Source organism: Dama dama, chromosome 28 (genome assembly GCF_033118175.1).
Source record: "Dama dama isolate Ldn47 chromosome 28, ASM3311817v1, whole genome shotgun sequence".
In the NCBI taxonomy this organism is placed as follows: domain Eukaryota; kingdom Metazoa; phylum Chordata; class Mammalia; order Artiodactyla; family Cervidae; genus Dama; species Dama dama.
This window is the reverse complement of record NC_083708.1, coordinates 40,947,000-40,964,373: the sequence shown is the minus strand read 5'-3', so window position 1 is coordinate 40,964,373 and position 17,374 is coordinate 40,947,000. Positions and strand designations below refer to the sequence as shown.

The 17,374-nt window shown below is 38.4% G+C and overlaps 1 protein-coding gene across 2 annotated transcripts in view; it reads right to left on the bottom strand.

Moving 5' to 3' along the window:
• Nucleotides 1-17,374, bottom strand: part of OSTM1 (osteoclastogenesis associated transmembrane protein 1) — a 42,291-nt gene that overhangs the window by 9,544 nt on the left and 15,373 nt on the right. The window contains exons 3-4 of one of the 2 annotated variants that reach the window (XM_061131982.1): nucleotides 8,614-8,711; nucleotides 2,241-2,405 (exon numbers count right to left, since the gene is read on the bottom strand). In XM_061131982.1, the coding sequence (XP_060987965.1) occupies nucleotides 2,241-2,405; nucleotides 8,614-8,711 (263 nt within the window). The remainder of the gene's footprint in view (nucleotides 1-2,240; nucleotides 2,406-8,613; nucleotides 8,712-17,374) is intronic. The other variant, XM_061131983.1, reaches the window with a different exon arrangement.

Genomic DNA, 17,374 nt, shown 5'->3' with positions numbered 1-17,374 from the left:
TTGAGGACAATTTCTTTTTGTGGGGAAATAAGCTGGTTCACAATTAGTCACTGTATAAATTTATACCCATTCAAAAATCTCATATTCAGAATTCATAATACTGTCCAAAGAATTTCAACCTTTCACAGACTTCAAACAGAATTTGCATCAATAGAAATATAGTTAGCCTGTGCTTCGTTCATTAAAAAATACTTAATAAGGGTAGCTATGTGAGGTGATAAATGTTAACCTGACTCTGGGAATTCCTTCACAGGGTACATCAAATCATCATGTTGTACACTTTAAATATATAACAATTTTACTTGTACCTCAATAAAACTGGGCGGGAAGTGTCACAAAAACAAAATATTTTTTTTCATATGTTATCTATGTAATCTCACTGAGCTTGTTGCAATATTTTTAGAATGGAAATAAAAATATCAACTTTATAAGGCATCTCTTTTTTTTTTATAAGGCTTCTCTTCAAGAGATGGTATCTATGAAATGCTTAATCTCTTATCTAATATATTATGAAAGATTCATACTCACGGCAAGTAATTTTTTAAGTATGTAGCATCTAATGAGTCACAGAAACTTTATTAGGACAATGTGTGCATGTGTGCTAAGTCCCTTCAGTCATGTCAGACTCTCTGTGACGCTATGGACTGTAGCCCGCCAGCCTCCTCTGTCCGTGGGGTTTCTCCAGGAAAGAATACTGGAGTGGGCTGCCATGCCCTGCTCCAGGGATCTTCCCAACCCAGGAACTGAACCAGTATCTATCCCATTCACTGGCAGCCGGGTTCTCTGCCACTAGTGCCACCTGCGAAGTTCTTATTAGACAATATTAACATCTTATTTAGCAGCATGCTTTAAATATACTTAGGGGCTACTGTACCTCGCATTCGTTAAGCTCATGATTTCTGTCAAACAGGCTAAATGATATAAAGGAACTGTCCAATTTAATGTAGAAAACTGTTCCTGCCTCAATTTTGTTTAATTGAGTTTACAAATGGTACCTTATAAGTTTGTTGTAATTTTTGCTTATTGCAAGATGAATGTTCTAAAATAGGTTGGTCATGTTGATTTCTTCTGTAATCCAACTTATGTCATAGAACCAATATTCATTTTTCTTCTTTATTAAAATAATTAAAGACTATTATTCTTTTTTATTGGAAGATAAGTTTTCTTTTAAATTCTTTTAAAGATAACATAAAAATTCTTTTAAAAATATAAAAATTCTTTTATATTCTTTTAAAAAGATATTTATTATTTACTTGGAACCTACTAGAAAGCCAAGTATTGACTATTCTAAACATCAGGAACAGCAGTAACGAACAAAAATTCCCATGGTACATCCATCTTAAGTGCTTTTTACCATTCTAAATATTACTGATCCACTATGTTCATCTCAAGCTGCTATAATTCACACTCATCATTCTCAAACATTACGTTTACCAATTTTGACCACAAATTATCTGCTTTTTGTCAATAATTTTTCAATTTCTTCTAACACTTCAATAATCAGGCATCACATTCCCATAAAAATGCATGATCGCCATCTAGTGGTACCCCATGTAAAGGCAGGCTATTCAATGGAGAAGAGTTTTTGTTGACCATTCTTTCAACCTATACATGTTACTAAGGACCTGCTATTTGCCAGGCACTATTCTAGAAAACTGAACAGTGAACAAAAAAGGACATGAAGTCCTTGTCCTCCTGAGGCTTATATTTTTTAGTCAGGAGAGAAAGACTACAAATAAGGAAACAAAACTTTTCAGATGGTAATAGATACAAAGAAATAAAGCAAGAGGATAGGAAGTAATTGAGGAATGGCTTCAGAAACATAGTAACAACAAACCTACAGACTTCCTGAATTAGTAACAAGTGCACAAACAAACTAAAATGCAAACATTTAACAATACCCATACCTCTGAAAATGACACTCATCATCAAATTTAAAAAACAAAAAGTATAAATGAAGTATAATTGATTAAAATATTAAATCACTATGTTGTATACTTGAAACTAATATAATATTGTAAATCAACTATAATAAAAAGAACCAAATATACTACATTATCAACTTGCTGATGAAGTATCTGATTAATTTCCATTTTAGCTTTACATATCAGGATATTCTAAAACTTTACTTAGCGACTAGTTATTTCTGGTTGAAGACAGCATATGCAGATTCTAATAATAACACTGAAGGCATATTCAACACTGCAAAACATATATTGTTTCACAAGCAAAGCACTTACTGCATCCTCCACGTCAATGCATAAATGTGTTCCAAATTCAGCCTTACTTTCACGTTCATTTATTTTTTGCATTTCACTGTACAGACTACTCAGAGTTTTATATGCTTCACGACAGTTTTTGCATACTTCTGAATAATTTCTTAACTGAAGACTGTGTGTGCTCCCCTAAAATGTCAAAGGCACATGTGATACACGTTATGCATGTAATACACACACTAAACATTGAGTTTGAATTAAATTTCCTAGAAGAAAATAGAGTACATTAAAGTGCTGAGCTGTGATGTGGGGAAGGTTGCTAAACCACTGTGAGCCTTGCTTTTATCACCTATAAAGTAGGGATACCCTTACCTGTATTATAGTTCCCAAGGAATAAAGACTGATGTATAACACATAGCAAAATATTTGGCACTTTCTAGTTGCCCCTGAATTTTGAAAATGACAGCACTAGTCACTGTTAACTGAGAACAACACTAGCTCATACACCAAATTAATGATACCTATATACCAAAAATTTCCTAAGTTATCTTGTCATTTATACATCTGCCCTTATCTATCCTACTTTCACCAAATAAAGTATGTTCCTGCCTGTACTGAACCTGAACACTGAAGTCTACCTTATTGAGACAAAGAGGACTTTATTAAAATCCCCAGCCCTCTTTACCCCAAGGCTTATAATCCAGGCCTTTCTGGCCAACAAAAAGGGACTAATACCAATGGGTTGTATAACCTGAAATGAAGATAATGAGTATAAGACATAAAGTTAGTGGACCTTAATCTTTTCCACTTCTAGTACTAACACTTATTATTTCAAGAACAAGTTTGCTAAACAGTTCACACTTTTGTTTTCTATTCCATTTATTCTTTACCTTGGAGCCTGAAGAAATAACATTAACTGACTGCTGGAATGAAAGAGAAAAGAAAAAAATTAAAGAAATCAAGCTGATGGAGCCTCTACAACATTACCCTCACCGTCTGACAGAGAAACTCAGTCTCTGTTCAGTTCTGCCACAAGAAATAGCCCATCACCTGTTTTTTATAGAACAAACATACATTTAGCTAAATATGTTCAATCAAAAATTGAGCCCAATGCCTTGACAAAGGAGTATAATTTTGTCATTTATATTAAAACTTAAAATGTACATATCCTTTGACATTGCAATTTCACTTCTAGGAATTTACCAGACAGATAAACATGGACAATACCACCAGCCCTGCCAAGGGCAAGTTGAACCACAACTGACCCCAAAGCCAGCGTGCCCTCCTCTGAGGACCTTGTGGCTGTCATGTCCATCTGTCCATGGGTCTTTCTTTGCTCTGAGTAACTCCAAAAGGGGGAACTGCAGCTTATCTAAGCTTGAGTGCTGGGCAGAGGCAGCTGACCACAAGCCAGTCAGGCAGTCCTCCAAAGAAACGGGGGAAGAGGACAGTTTGGACCTCGGAAAGACACATGGGGCCAGGACAGCAGACAGCTGGAGACCTCTGGCTCCAGCCAGTCCGGGGGTCAAGGGCAAAATCTGCATGCAGGTCAAGAAACAACAGTTAGAACTGGACATGGAAATTGGCTCCAAATTGGGAAAGGAGTACGTCCAGGCTGTATATTGTCATCCTGCTTACTTAACCTACATGCAGAGTACATCATGTGAAATGCCGGGCTGGATGAAGCACAAAGCTGCAATTAAGATTGCCAGGAGAAATATCAAGAACCTCAGATACGCAGATGACACCACCCTTATGGCAGAAAGCAAAGAGGAACTAAAGAGCCTCTTGATGAAAGTGAAAAAGCTGACTTAAAACTCAACATTAAAAAAATGAAGACCATAGCATCTGGTCCCATTATTTCATGGCAAATAGATGGGAAACAAAGGAAACAGTATGAGACTTTATTTTTGGGGGCTCCAAAATCACTGCAGATGGTGACTGCAGCCATGAAATTAAAGGACACTTTCTCCTTGGAAGAAAAGCTATGACCAACCTAGACAGCATTTTAAAAAGCAGAGACATTACTCTGCCAACAAAGGTCCATCTAGTCAAGGCTATGGTTTTTCCAGTTGTCATGTATGGATATGAGAGTTGGACTATAAAGAAAGCTGAGCACCGAAGAATTAATGTTTTTGAACTATGGTATTGGAGAAGACTCTTGAGAGTCCCTTGGACTGCAAGGAGATCCAACCAGTCCATCCTAAAGGAAATCAGTCCTGAATATTCATTGGAAGGACTGATGCTGAAGCTGAAAGTCCAAAACTCTGGCCACCTGATGGGAAGAAGTAACTCATTGGAAAAGACGTGATGCTGGGAAAGATTGAAGGCAGGAGGAGAAGGGGACAACAGAGAATGAGATGGTTGGATGGCATCACTGACTCGATGGACATGAGTCTGAGCAAGCTCCAGGAGTTGGTGATGGACACGGAAGCCTGGCATGCTGCTGTCCATGGGGTTGCAAAGAGTCAGACATGCCTGAGTGACTGAACTAAACTAACTGATACCCCAAAAGGACTGTCCTTGTTTGTAACAGTAAAATACTGAACCAAACAAGAATCTCCATCAATATAAAGACTGACTGACTAAATGGTGGCATGTGTGTGCTGCTGTATTTAGTCACTCAGTCATGCCTAATTCTTTGCGACCCCATGGACTGTTGTTTGCCAGGCTCCTCTGTCCATGAGATTCTCCAGGCAAGAATACTGGAGTGGGTTGCATGCCCTCTTTCAGGGGATCTTCCCAATCCAAATGGTGGCACAGCCAAACAATAAAAAAGCCCTGTGATGTTTGAAATAAATGAGGAAGTAGGATTCTGGGAAGATGATGACATCAGCATGTGCCTGTCTCCTGATTTGTTTTCTGAAGAGATTCAAGAACAGACAGTAAACCCAGGCCCCTGAAGAGCACTGTAAATTATACAGGCATGCTACGCCCATCTCCTCATGGGAAGGCTGTGCAACAGCTATCACACCATTCCCAGGGAAACTAGCTGGCACCACAGTCTTGCATCTAGAGATGCAAGGGGCCGGCAAAACAGCCCCACCATGCCTGCAAGGCCATCCACAACAAGCAGTCTCCACACCCATCAAGACAGTCCAGCCTCCCAGAAAAGCTACCTGTAAACACATACTGACATAAGATGTATCTGGTCTGGAACTTAAACCCACATCCCTGCCTCATCATTGAGCCAGAAGCCACCGCCACAGCCAATACCATCAATTTCACTGCTACTACCTATCTGTTTAGCTAGTTCCCCTCCCCTCTGTAACACACACACACACACACACACACGCACACGCACAGACACAGCCCATATAAACTGGCGTTGCCCATACACACACACACGCTATAAAACACTGGCGTTGCCCAGAACTCAGGCCACTTTATCATCTCTACCTACACTCACATCCAAGTCTCCAGGCTTGATGCTATCTGTAACCTGATGACTCAAATCTATAGCTCCAGCTCATACCTCTCCCCGAGAATAAATAAACCAATCAACCATTCAATTTAAGGAATGACAAAAATGACAAAACCAAAGGAATATAGGAGGAATTAATCAGTGCAAAAGCATAAATTAACACATTATGAAAAATAAAGCAGAAACTGATAAAGACAATTGTGGGTTTTCAGAAAGATCAATACAAACGTACCTTCAACAAGCCTAAATAAAATTCAAGGGAAAAAAGGTCTCATAAGTACAGCATTTAAAGTATGAAAGGAAATGTAGCTACATATATGATAGAAATTTTAAGGAGTAACCATTTACTAAATGGAATGCATTATCCTGGAATGAATCCTGAAACAGAAAAAGGATATTAGTAGGAAAACTGGTGAAATCAGAATGAAGTCTGGTAGTTAAAAGTTATGTACCAATGTTCAGTTCTTATTTATGACTAATATACCTTGGTAAAATAAGATGAACATTAGAAGAAACTGGGTCAAGGGTATACAGGAATTCTCTGTATTACCTTTGTAACTTTTCTGTAAATCTAAAATCATTCCAAAATAAAACATTTAAAAATAGCCAGTCAAAATCTGTAGTGGGGGAAGAAAAGATACAATTCCCAAGGGCACCAAACACTACATAGTAATACCTTGAAATAGGGACTTTTCCAGTGGTCCAGTGGTTGGGAGTCTGCCTTGCAATGTTGGGGATGCAGGTTTGACCCCTGACCAGGGAGCCAGGATGCCACAGGCCACAGAACTACTAAGCCTGTGCTCCACAACCACTGAGTCTTCGTGCTCTGGAGCCAGCACCCACAACTAGAGGGCCCGTGTGCCACAGTGAAAGAGCCGGCATGACACAACGAAGACACGCCACAGCCAAGTAAGTATTTCTTAAAAACCACCTTGAAGTAAAGTTAAGAAGCGTTATAACGCCTATATGAAATTTAAATAAATAAATAAAACTGTGCTAGAGAACATTAAAAAATAAAGAATAGTGGTGGCTGCCAGGGGCTAGAGAAGGAGGAAATGGGGAGTTATTGCTTAATATGTAGAGTTTCAGTTTGAGAAGATGAAAACACTCTGGAAATGGATGGTGTTGGAGTTGTACAACAATGTGAGTGTACTTTAATGCCAACTAATTTTACACTTAAAAACTATAATGTGGTAAATTTTGTATTGTTTATTTTATTTCGATTAAAAATGAGTGAATATACTGTACTCCTAGATAGGAAAGATCAATATCATAACATGTCAATTTTTTCCAAATGATAAATCTAAAATGTAATACAACTCTAATAAAATATCAAAATGATTGATTTTTTTTGAACTTGGTTCTAAAATTGATTTCATGGATTTATTTAGTAAATCCTGTTTTGACAGTCAAGAAGCCATCAGAATAAAAAGTTGGAGCTGAGGCTCACGTGTGTGTGTGCTCAATCACTAAGTCATGTCCAGCTCTTTATGACCTCATGGATGTAGCCCACTAGGCTCCTCTGTCCATGGAATTTCCTAGGTAAGAATACTGAAGTGGGTTGCCATTTCCTTCTCCATCCAGGGCATCTTCCCGACCCAGGGATCGAACCCTCATCTCCTGCACTGGCAGGTGGATTCTCTACCATTGAGCCACCAGGGAAGCCCCTAAGCCTCACATCTTACACCAAAATTAATTTCAAATACCTAAATGATGCTTAAATATATAAAACAAAAGCCTGAAGGTCCTAGAAGAAATCATAGGAGAAAATTTTTAAATAATCTGAAAGTGGGAAAAGGCCTTCTAGTGTGACATAAAATCCTTAACTCATTAATTTTGATAAATCTAATGACATGAAAATTTAAATTTTCTTCACAACAAAAAGAGAAGCATGATAAAAAGACAAACAACAAACCAGGATAAAAATATTTACAACCAACATCCCAAGAAAAATGCCAGCTTCCCTAAAGTACATGTATCAGAACTAGTGTTGTTTGGTTTCTAAAACCAAAGAGCTCCCAAATAGGTTTGGTAAATGCTGTGTACAATAATTACCATTTGAAGTTTTACATAAGGTACATTTGTCCACTGAAGCTCTGTAGTCCTGTAGTAAAGCATTTCTCACCTTTATTAACACTAAACCTTTTTTTATGGACTATCTATTAAATGCTTGCAGAACGTATTTTGGGAAACATTTATCTACTATATGTTCATCTAATAAATGTTTTTTACTATACTCAGGGAAATTCATAATTCTGTTATCACATTTATTAAAGAGAAAATCATACATACCTATATCTTAAACATGTTTATACCTATTTGTGTGGATTACTTATTTGATTAAAAGCAAGTTTCAAAACTAGGACTTTACCAGAATTCCAGTTTCTCCCTTCACCACCACCAGGAAAGCTCTAATACTAACATTCAAAGGTCAGAGGTGGAGAAAACAAAACCCAATAACTTGGTTTCTTAAAGGCTATCATTTTATATTATAATTCAAAACTCAAAGTTACGTTGCTAAACAGAGTCTTTTAAAGTAGGTAAAATATATTTAAGCAAACATTGAGGCAGAGAATAAGCCTCTTATAGACAATCATACTGAACTGCAAAATACATTATTGCATAAACAAAGTCAAAGTAAATTATTGTCAGACAGAACAACATTGTGTTTCAATTAAACAATCACATGCTTCAGTTAATATGTTCATACTCATTAACTCATTGGATCTTGACTACAAAATACTGGAAGGTAGTCAGCATAGATCTTACTATTCCCACCTTACAAATTAAAAAACTGAAGTTTTGTTGATTTGCCCAAGAGCTAGTAATAGAAGGATTTAGCAGAAATCCAGGGTCTACCTCTACACTGTATGTGTGATAAATATCAACAAGTAATGCTGTAAAAACTGAAATTATTTATTATTCATTTGGACAAAACAGCATTTTAATTTCAAGTATTATATATAGAAATACCTGAAGGTTATTCTCAAAGCAGGTCAAGGTGTGATTAAATTGGTTGAGGAAGTATACTGTGCTATTTGATAATTCTTCACTTTTGTTCGTTAAACAATCTGTCAAGAAACCAAAAAAGCATATTGATGTAACTCAAGCAGTAATTATATATAGTCATTTATCTCTTAAGCTGTTACCTTCCATTTCGCACTGTTGTAAACCTCTGTTCAAACAAGCATGAGGGTGTCACATGTTAAGAGAATTTTCCAAATACATGAAACTTACCCCTTTTAGTTTCCGAAATATTTTTGTTAACATCATAACCGTTTTCATGAAAATCTTAATCACATACTTTCCTCTCTTTGCAAAAACAATATATCAAATAAAATTGAAATTGATGTTTGACAGTACAAAGTCTTAATCATGAATATCAGTTATCAAATGCTGCCTTAATAGAAGTACTTCATGCATAAGACCATTTATCTGCATTAATTTCAGCTACATGTATTTGCTTTTTGATCCTTTTCTGTGTTAAATTTAGTAGTTCTGGGTCTCTTCCATCTCCACTAGTAGGTCAGTTATTGCATCAAAGAGGGTAATTTTTAAAAATCTGCTCTAAATCTATTGTGAGTTGGGAGACCAGAGAAACAAGCTGGTGATAATTTTGCATAAAATACTGATATAGGGACTTACAAGTAACATCTGGAAATAAATACAATTGTTTCATATCTTTCTAAAAATCTCACATAAATGATATTCCTCTGCAACTTGCTACTCTTAGTATTAGCTCAAATTAAGTCCTTTGAATTATTTTATATGCATGAACACAGCACAATGTATTTATCTATTTCCCCTCCTTGGATGAGCCTATCCCTTATCCTCAGTTTGTGCTCTTATTCCTTATCCTCTCGCTGTGCTCTCAGATTACTCTCTGGGATCTAGGTTCAAGAGCCTGGCATCACATCCTAGAACTCATGGTCAGCCATTTCAATCTCTCTCCTAGAATCCTTGTCCTCTTTACGTTCCACATAACCACAAGTATTAATATTTTAAGCCTTCATTATCTTCCCAGGTGGCACAATGTTAAAGAATCTGCCTACCAATACAGAAGCCTGAGTTGGGAAGATCCCCTGGAGTAGGAAATGACAACCCACTGCAGTATTCTTGCCTGGAAAATTCCATGGACAGAGGAGCCGGTGGGCTACAGTCCACAGCGTCACAAAGAGTCAGACACAACTGAGTGACTGAGCACACACACACAACTCTTCTCTATTCCCAACTATAGTTGTAGAACACTGCTATAGAAAATTTTGAAGTTATAATGAGGGGACTCAATTCAAACTAATGTCAAGAGTCACAAAACAATCCTTGTAGATGCCCTGCCAATTATTCCACAAGAGATATTAAAATATTTTCTATTCTCTAGTACTCAACCATACTCTTGTTCCTCTTAAATTCAACCGACAGCTGTACATTATACCCACTCAGGACCATCTATTATTATCTTTCAACTGGGAGGAGAGAGACAGGATAGAAGGCTGTTGCAACTATCCAGGAGAAAGGTGGCAATGCAAACAAAAAGAAATCAATGGATGAGAGACAGACTGAATAAGTAGTGAAGAGTACCAGAATATGCCAACTCAAAATATGCCTTTTTGGCATATGGATTATCCTGAGCTAAAGGACTTTAAGAACCGATAGATTCAGGAAAAACTATAAATAGGGTTCAAGTTTTTATTTTGTAAATAAATTTACACTTGTAAAGATGTGTAAAAATTGTAAAAATTAGTAAAATTTTGTAAAAAAAAAAATTCGTAAAAACTTGTAAAAATTCCATTTGTAAAGATGTCTTCCTCTCCAGAGAAAGGAGAACTCATAACTAACTCTTCCCAATGGAGAAGGCTCTAACTTAAATCTACATAACAAATCTTACTAAGCAATCCTGTTTACCATACTTTACTGGTCATTTCCCCATAACTTGCCTCCTACATCCAGAAGGCCAAAATTCCTTTCCTCTGATTAGGTTAAGATGGTATATAAACCCAAATTCTAACCATCCCTTTGAGTTCCTCATCATTGGGTGCTCCCACGTGTATATGTGCAATGCACATGTTAATAAACTTCTGTTTGTTTTTTGTTGTTACTCCATCTTTGGCCAGTCTAATTAGAGAGTTCCAATTACAGAATCTAAAATGGGTAAAGGAAAAAAAATTTTTTTCCTCCACTTGAGCAGACATTAGGATAAGACTCACCATGCAATGTATTCACTATTATAAACAACAATCACTACAATGAAAGCTAATGTTAACTGAATAGTTGCTATGTTCCAAGTGCCATGCCTGTACTTTAAACACATTCACTTAATTCTTACAACAATCTTACAAGGAAAGGTGGTGATGGTGGTTTAGTTGCCAAGTCACGTCCAACTCTTGCAACTCCACAGACTATAGCCCGCCAGGCTCCTCTGTCCTTGGGATTTCTCAGGCAAGAGCACTGTAGTGGGTTGCCATTTCCTTTTCCAGAGAACGTTCCCGAGCCAGGGATGGAACTCACATCATTGCAGGCAGTCTCCTGCCTTCCAGGTGGATTCTTTATCACTGAGTCACCACAGAAGCCTCCCACTAGGGAGGCAAGAACTATTATTATTTCCACTTTCTAAATAAGGAACAGAGGCTGAGAGGAATTAAGGAAATTGCCAAGGTCACAAGACTGATAAGTAAAAACCAGGAATTGCTACTCAGTCTGATTCCTAAGCCTGCACTTTCAAACACAGCAAACACAAAATATTCACATCTACACTCTAAACAATTAAAGTTTAATACAGGTAATTAATAAATACACGCCTCCACTCCTCCATCCATGACCCATAGATTTCCCCATAGATTTTACACCATGAAGAGATTCAGGCAGTTGCTACCAACTGCTCAGTGCTGGCAACTGAGATGAAGTCTAAAACTGCTGAAGAGGGCAGCAACTAGTACATTAAGACTCCTTATGCAAACTGGAAAAAGGCATTGCCTTTGGGTAGTTTACAAAAAAGTGCTTCTGCCTCCAGAAGCTGAGTTGGAATCCAGCTCCATACACCACTCACATGGGCCAATAGTGTAGGACCTGGTCTGTACCTGGGGCCCTGCTGATGAACCTATTCCAAGAGTCTTTCCCTCTGTGAACTCACATACCCTACATTCTCTGCAGCTTTATCTTCTCAAGCGTATAAGTCCTGTTCTGATCGTTCACCTTATCATTTAAAAATCTGAGAGATCACTTCACAAATTAGGAAACAGCCAGAGAAATAGATGAGGTACTGAGGATCATACATCAAGTTAGTAAGTCATTAAAATACAAAATATACTTGTCAGGCTCTTAATTAAGTTTATCTCAATTATACCATTTTTTCTTTACTAATTAAAAATGTTACTCTTTCTATTGGCTTTCAAAAAGTTTATATGATAAATTCTTTAAAAAAAAAAACATAAGCCTCTCTTAATCTTGGTTTAACATGATCACAAAGTAGCCTTTAATCTTTTTACACATGAGGTAGAGTACATATAAATAAAAACAAACCGTTACAAATGTGTATAATATTAGTACATAGGCTAATGAGATTGAAGTGGTTTACAATTTTTGTAGTTGACATTTTGTAGGGAGATAGAGGGAATAAAATTTTACCTACAACAATTGTACATCTGTATATAATGAGCCATGTCATCGCAATGGACATGCATGATATAGGGGGTGGGTATATGCCCCTGTATTGTCATACAAAAGTAGTTTAAAGCATGAATGTGAGAGAGCAACCGCAATTTCTTCTATACAAAATACGTAACTTAAGGAATTTCTTTATAAAAAGGTAATTTATAGAATAATGAAAAATAAAAACAAAAGAAAAAATTAATTTAAAAAAAGAAGCTTCTCTGAACAACAAAGAACTTAATTCCTCTTATTTTACTAACAGCCATTCCTTTTCATTTGAAATAATTTGAAAATTAAACTAAAAGCTAATATAGATTGGTCATCTTATTAAGTACTGCATTAATGCAGCACTATCAAAAATCTTTCAGTGATCATTAGTGATATTATAAAGCACAAAGGAGTTCAATTACATAAGGAGATTAAAAATGTCTTCATTATTAAAGAGCTCTGACTTTCTGATCTAAAACAAAGAAACTCCAGTGAAATTCCTCTTTTATCCTTTTGTAAGAATTGGGAACATAAGGTTACAAGCAGTGAGAAGCTATACAGTTTAGAAATTAGTAAGTTAAGAGATATTAGTAATAATAAAGCTTCCTAAAAGTACTATAAGTGAAGTGGTCATTATGAATTTTCCTCATCTCAGATAATCAATGCAGCCTCATCAAGGACAGATTAGCACAGTTTCTAGCTCAGTGAGGGCTCAGGCATCAGCTCAAGAGGCATTCTTAAAGGTGTTAAGGGTTCAGGTTAAGACCTTACATAGAAACCTACTAAATATCATAACAGGAATTATGTATGGATCTTTAGATAAAAGTATTTGACATCTATTAGGAGTTTGTATAAGGATCTCTGCTGTTTTTCAAAACTAGTTTTATAGAGAAAAACGGAGACAATCACCAATTTCTGAAAAATAGGGTAAGCTTGCAGCGGCTGCACTTTGCTGGAGCAGCCGTGAAGAGATACCCCACGTCCAAGGTAAGAGAAACCTAAGTAAGATGGTAGGTGTTGTGAGAGGGCATCAGAGGGCAGACACACTGAAACCACAATCACAGAAAACTAGCCAATCTGATCACAGGACCACAGCCTTGTCTAACTCAGTGAAACTAAGCCATGCCGTGTGGGGCCACCCAAGACGGTTGGGTCATGGTGGAGAGGTCTGACAGAATGTGGTCCACTGGAGAAGGGAAGGGCAAACCACTTCAGTATTCCTGCCTTGAGAACCCCATGAATAGTATGAGAAGGCAAAATGATGGGATACTGAAAGAGAAACTCCCCAGGTCGGTAGGTGCCCAGTATGCTACTGGAGATCAATGGAGAAATGACTCCAGAAAGAATGAAGGGATGGAGCCAAAGCAAAAACAATGCCCAGTTGTGGATGTGACTGGTGATAGAAGCAAGGTCTGATGCTGTAAAGAGCAGTATTGCATAGGAACCTGTAATGTTAGGTCCATGAATCAAGGCAAATTGGAAGTGGTCAATCTGGAGATGGCAAGAGTGAATGTCAACATTCTAGGAATCAGCGAACTAAAATGGACTGGAATGGGTGAATTTAACTCAGATGACCATTATATCTACTACTGTGGGCAGGAATCCCTTAGAAGAAATGGAGTAGCCATCATAGTCAACAAGAGTCAGAAATGCAGTACTTGGATGCAATCTCAAACATGACAGAATGAACTCTGTTCATTTCCAAGGCAAACCATTCAATATCACAGTAATCCAAGCCTATGCCCCAACCAGTAACACTGAAGAAGCCGAAGTTGAATGGTTCTATGAAGACCTACAAGACCTTTTAGAACTAACACCCAAAAAAGATGTCCTTTTCATTATAGGGGACTGGAATGCAAAAGTAGGAAGTCAAGAAACACCTGGAGTAACAGGCAAATTTGGCCTTGGAGTATGGAATGAAGCAGGGCAAAGGCTAATAGAGTTCTGCCAAGAGAACACACTGGTCATAGCAAACACCCTCTTCCAACAACACAAGAGAAGACTCTACACATGGACATCACCAGATGGCCAACACCGAAATTAGATTGATTATATTCTTTGCAGCCAAAGATGGAGAAGCTCTATACAGTCAGCAAAAACAAGACCTGGAGCTGACTGTGGCTCAGATCATGAACTCCTTATTGCCAAATTCAGACTTAAACTGAAGAGAGTAGGGATAACCACTAGACCATTCAGATATGACCTAAATCAAATCCCTTATGATTATACAGTGGAGTGAGAAATAGATTTAAGGGACTAGATCTGATAGACAGAGAGCCTGATGAACTATGGACGGAGGTTCGTGACATCATACAGGAGACAGGGATCAAGACCATCCCCATGGAAAAGAAATGCAAAAAAGCAAAATGGTTGTCTGAGGAGGCCTTACAAATAGCTGTGAAAAGAAGAGAAGCAAAAACCAAAGGAGAAAAGGAAAGATATTCCCATCTGAATGCAGAGTTCCAAAGAATAACCAGGAGAGATAAGAAAGCCTTCCTCAGCGATCAATGCAAAGAAATAGAGGAAAACAACAGAATGGGAAAGACTAGAGATTTCTTCAAGAAAATTAGAGATACCAAGGGAACATTTCATGCAAAAATGGGCTCAATAAAGGACAGAAATGGTATGGACCTAACAGAAGCAGAAGATATTAAGAAGAGGTGGCAAGAATACACAGAACTGTATAAAAAAGATCTTCATGACCCAGATAATCACAATGGTGTTATCACTCACCTAGAGCCAGACATCCTGGAATGTTACGTCAAGTGGGCCTTAGAAAGCATCACTATGAACAAAGCTAGTGGATGTGATGGAATTCCAGTTGAGCTATTTCAAATTCTGAAAGATGATGCTGTGAAAGTGCTGCACGCAATATGCTAGCAAATTTGGAAAACTCAGCAGTGGCCAGAGGACTGGAAAAGGTCTGTTTTCATTCCAATCCCTAAGAAAGGCAATCCCAAAGAATGCTCAAACTACCCCACAATAGCACTCATCTCACACGCTAGTAAAGTAATGCTCAAAATTCTCCAAGCCAGGCTTTAGCAATACGTGAACCGAGAACTTCCAGATGTTCAAGCTGGTTTTAGAAAAGGCAGAGGAACCAGAAATCAAATTGCTAATATCCGCTGGATCATCGAAAAAGCAAGAGAGTTCCAGAAAAACATCTACTTCTGCTTTATTGACTACGCCAAAGCCTTTGACTGTGTGAATCACAATAAACAGTGGAAAATTCTGAAGGAGATGGGAATACCAGACCAACTGACCTGCCTCTTGAGAAACCTGTATGCAGGTAAGGAAGCAACAGTTAGAACTGGACATGGAACAACAGACTGGTTCCAAATAGGAAAAGGAGTATGTCAAGGCTGTATATTGTCCCCCTGCTTATTTAACTTATATGCAGAGTACATCATGAGAAATGCTGAGCTGGAAGAAGCACAAGCTGGAATCAAGATTGCTGGGAGAAATATCAATAACCTCAGATATGCAGATGACACCACCCTTATGGCAGAAAGTGAAGAGGAACTAAAACGCCTCTTGATGAGAGTGAAAAAGTTGGCTTAAAGCTCAACATTCAGAAAACTAAGATCATGGCATCTGGTCCCATCACTTCATGGGAAATAGATGGGGAGACAGTGGAAACAGTGTCAGACTTTATTTTTTTGGGCTCCAAGATCACTGCAGATGGTGACTGCAGCCATGAAATTAAAAGACGCTTACTCCTTGGAAGGAAAGTTACGACCAACCTAGATAGCATATTAAAAAGCAGAGACATTACTTTGCCAACAGAGGTCCGTCTGGTCAAGGTTATGGTTTTTCCAGTGGTCATGTGTGGATGTGAGAGTTGGACTGTGAAGAAAGCTGAGAGCCGAAAAATTGATGCTTTTGAACTGTGGTGTTGGAGAAGACTCTTGAGAGTCCCTTGGACTGCAAGGAGATCCAACCAGTCCATCCTGAAGGAGATCAGTCCTGGGTGTTCATTGGAAGGACTGATGCTGAAGCTGAAACTCCAATACTTTGGCCACCTCATGCGAAGAGTTGACTCTTTGGAAAAGACCCTGATGCTGGGAGGGATCGGGGGCAGGAGGAGAAGGGGACGACAGAGGATGAGATGGCTGGGTGGCATCACCACTCAATGGGCATGAGTATGAGTAAACTCTGGGAGTTTGTGATGGACAGGGAGGCCTGGCGTGCTGCGATTCATGGGGTCGCAGAGTAGGACACGACTGAGCGACTGAACTGAACTGAACTGAACTCAGAAAATATAGCATTAAAGAATGGCAACTTTTTACCTAAACAACATTAGTCAGTCAGTTAGTTCAGTCCCTCAGTCGTGTCCTACTCTTTGCGACCCCATGAATCGCAGCACGCCAGGCCTCCCTGTCCATCACAAACTCCCAGAGTTTACTCATACTCATGCCCATCGAGTGGTGATGCCACCCAGCCATCTCATCCTCTGTCGTCCCCTTCTCCTCCTGCCCCCGATCCCTCCCAGCATCAGGGTCTTTTCCAAAGAGTCAACTCTTCGCATGAGGTGGCCAAAGTATTGGAGTTTCAGCTTCAGCATCAGTCCTTCCAATGAACACCCAGGACTGATCTCCTTCAGGATGGACTGGTTGGATCTCCTTGCAGTCCAAGGGACTCTCAAGAGTCTTCTCCAACACCACAGTTCAAAAGCATCAATTTTTCGGCTCTCAGCTTTCTTCACAGTCCAACTCTCACATCCACACATGACCACTGAAAAAACCATAACCTTGACCAGACGGACCTCTGTTGGCAAAGTAATGTCTCTGCTTTTTAATATGCTATCTAGGTTGGTCGTAACTTTCCTTCCAAGGAGTAAGCGTCTTTTAATTTCATGGCTGCAGTCACCATCTACAGTGATCTTGGAGTCCCCAAAAATAAAGTCTGACACTGTTTCCACTGTCTCCCCATCTATTTCCCATGAAGTGATGGGACCAGATGCCATGGCCTAAGCAACATAATTAAGCTTAATAAGTATGAAAATAGGATATCTAAAGTTATATAAATGTGAGTCTAATGCTTAGTATGCTGCCATTTGGATAAAATACAGGAAAGATGGGTTCCAATTAATTGACCTTCT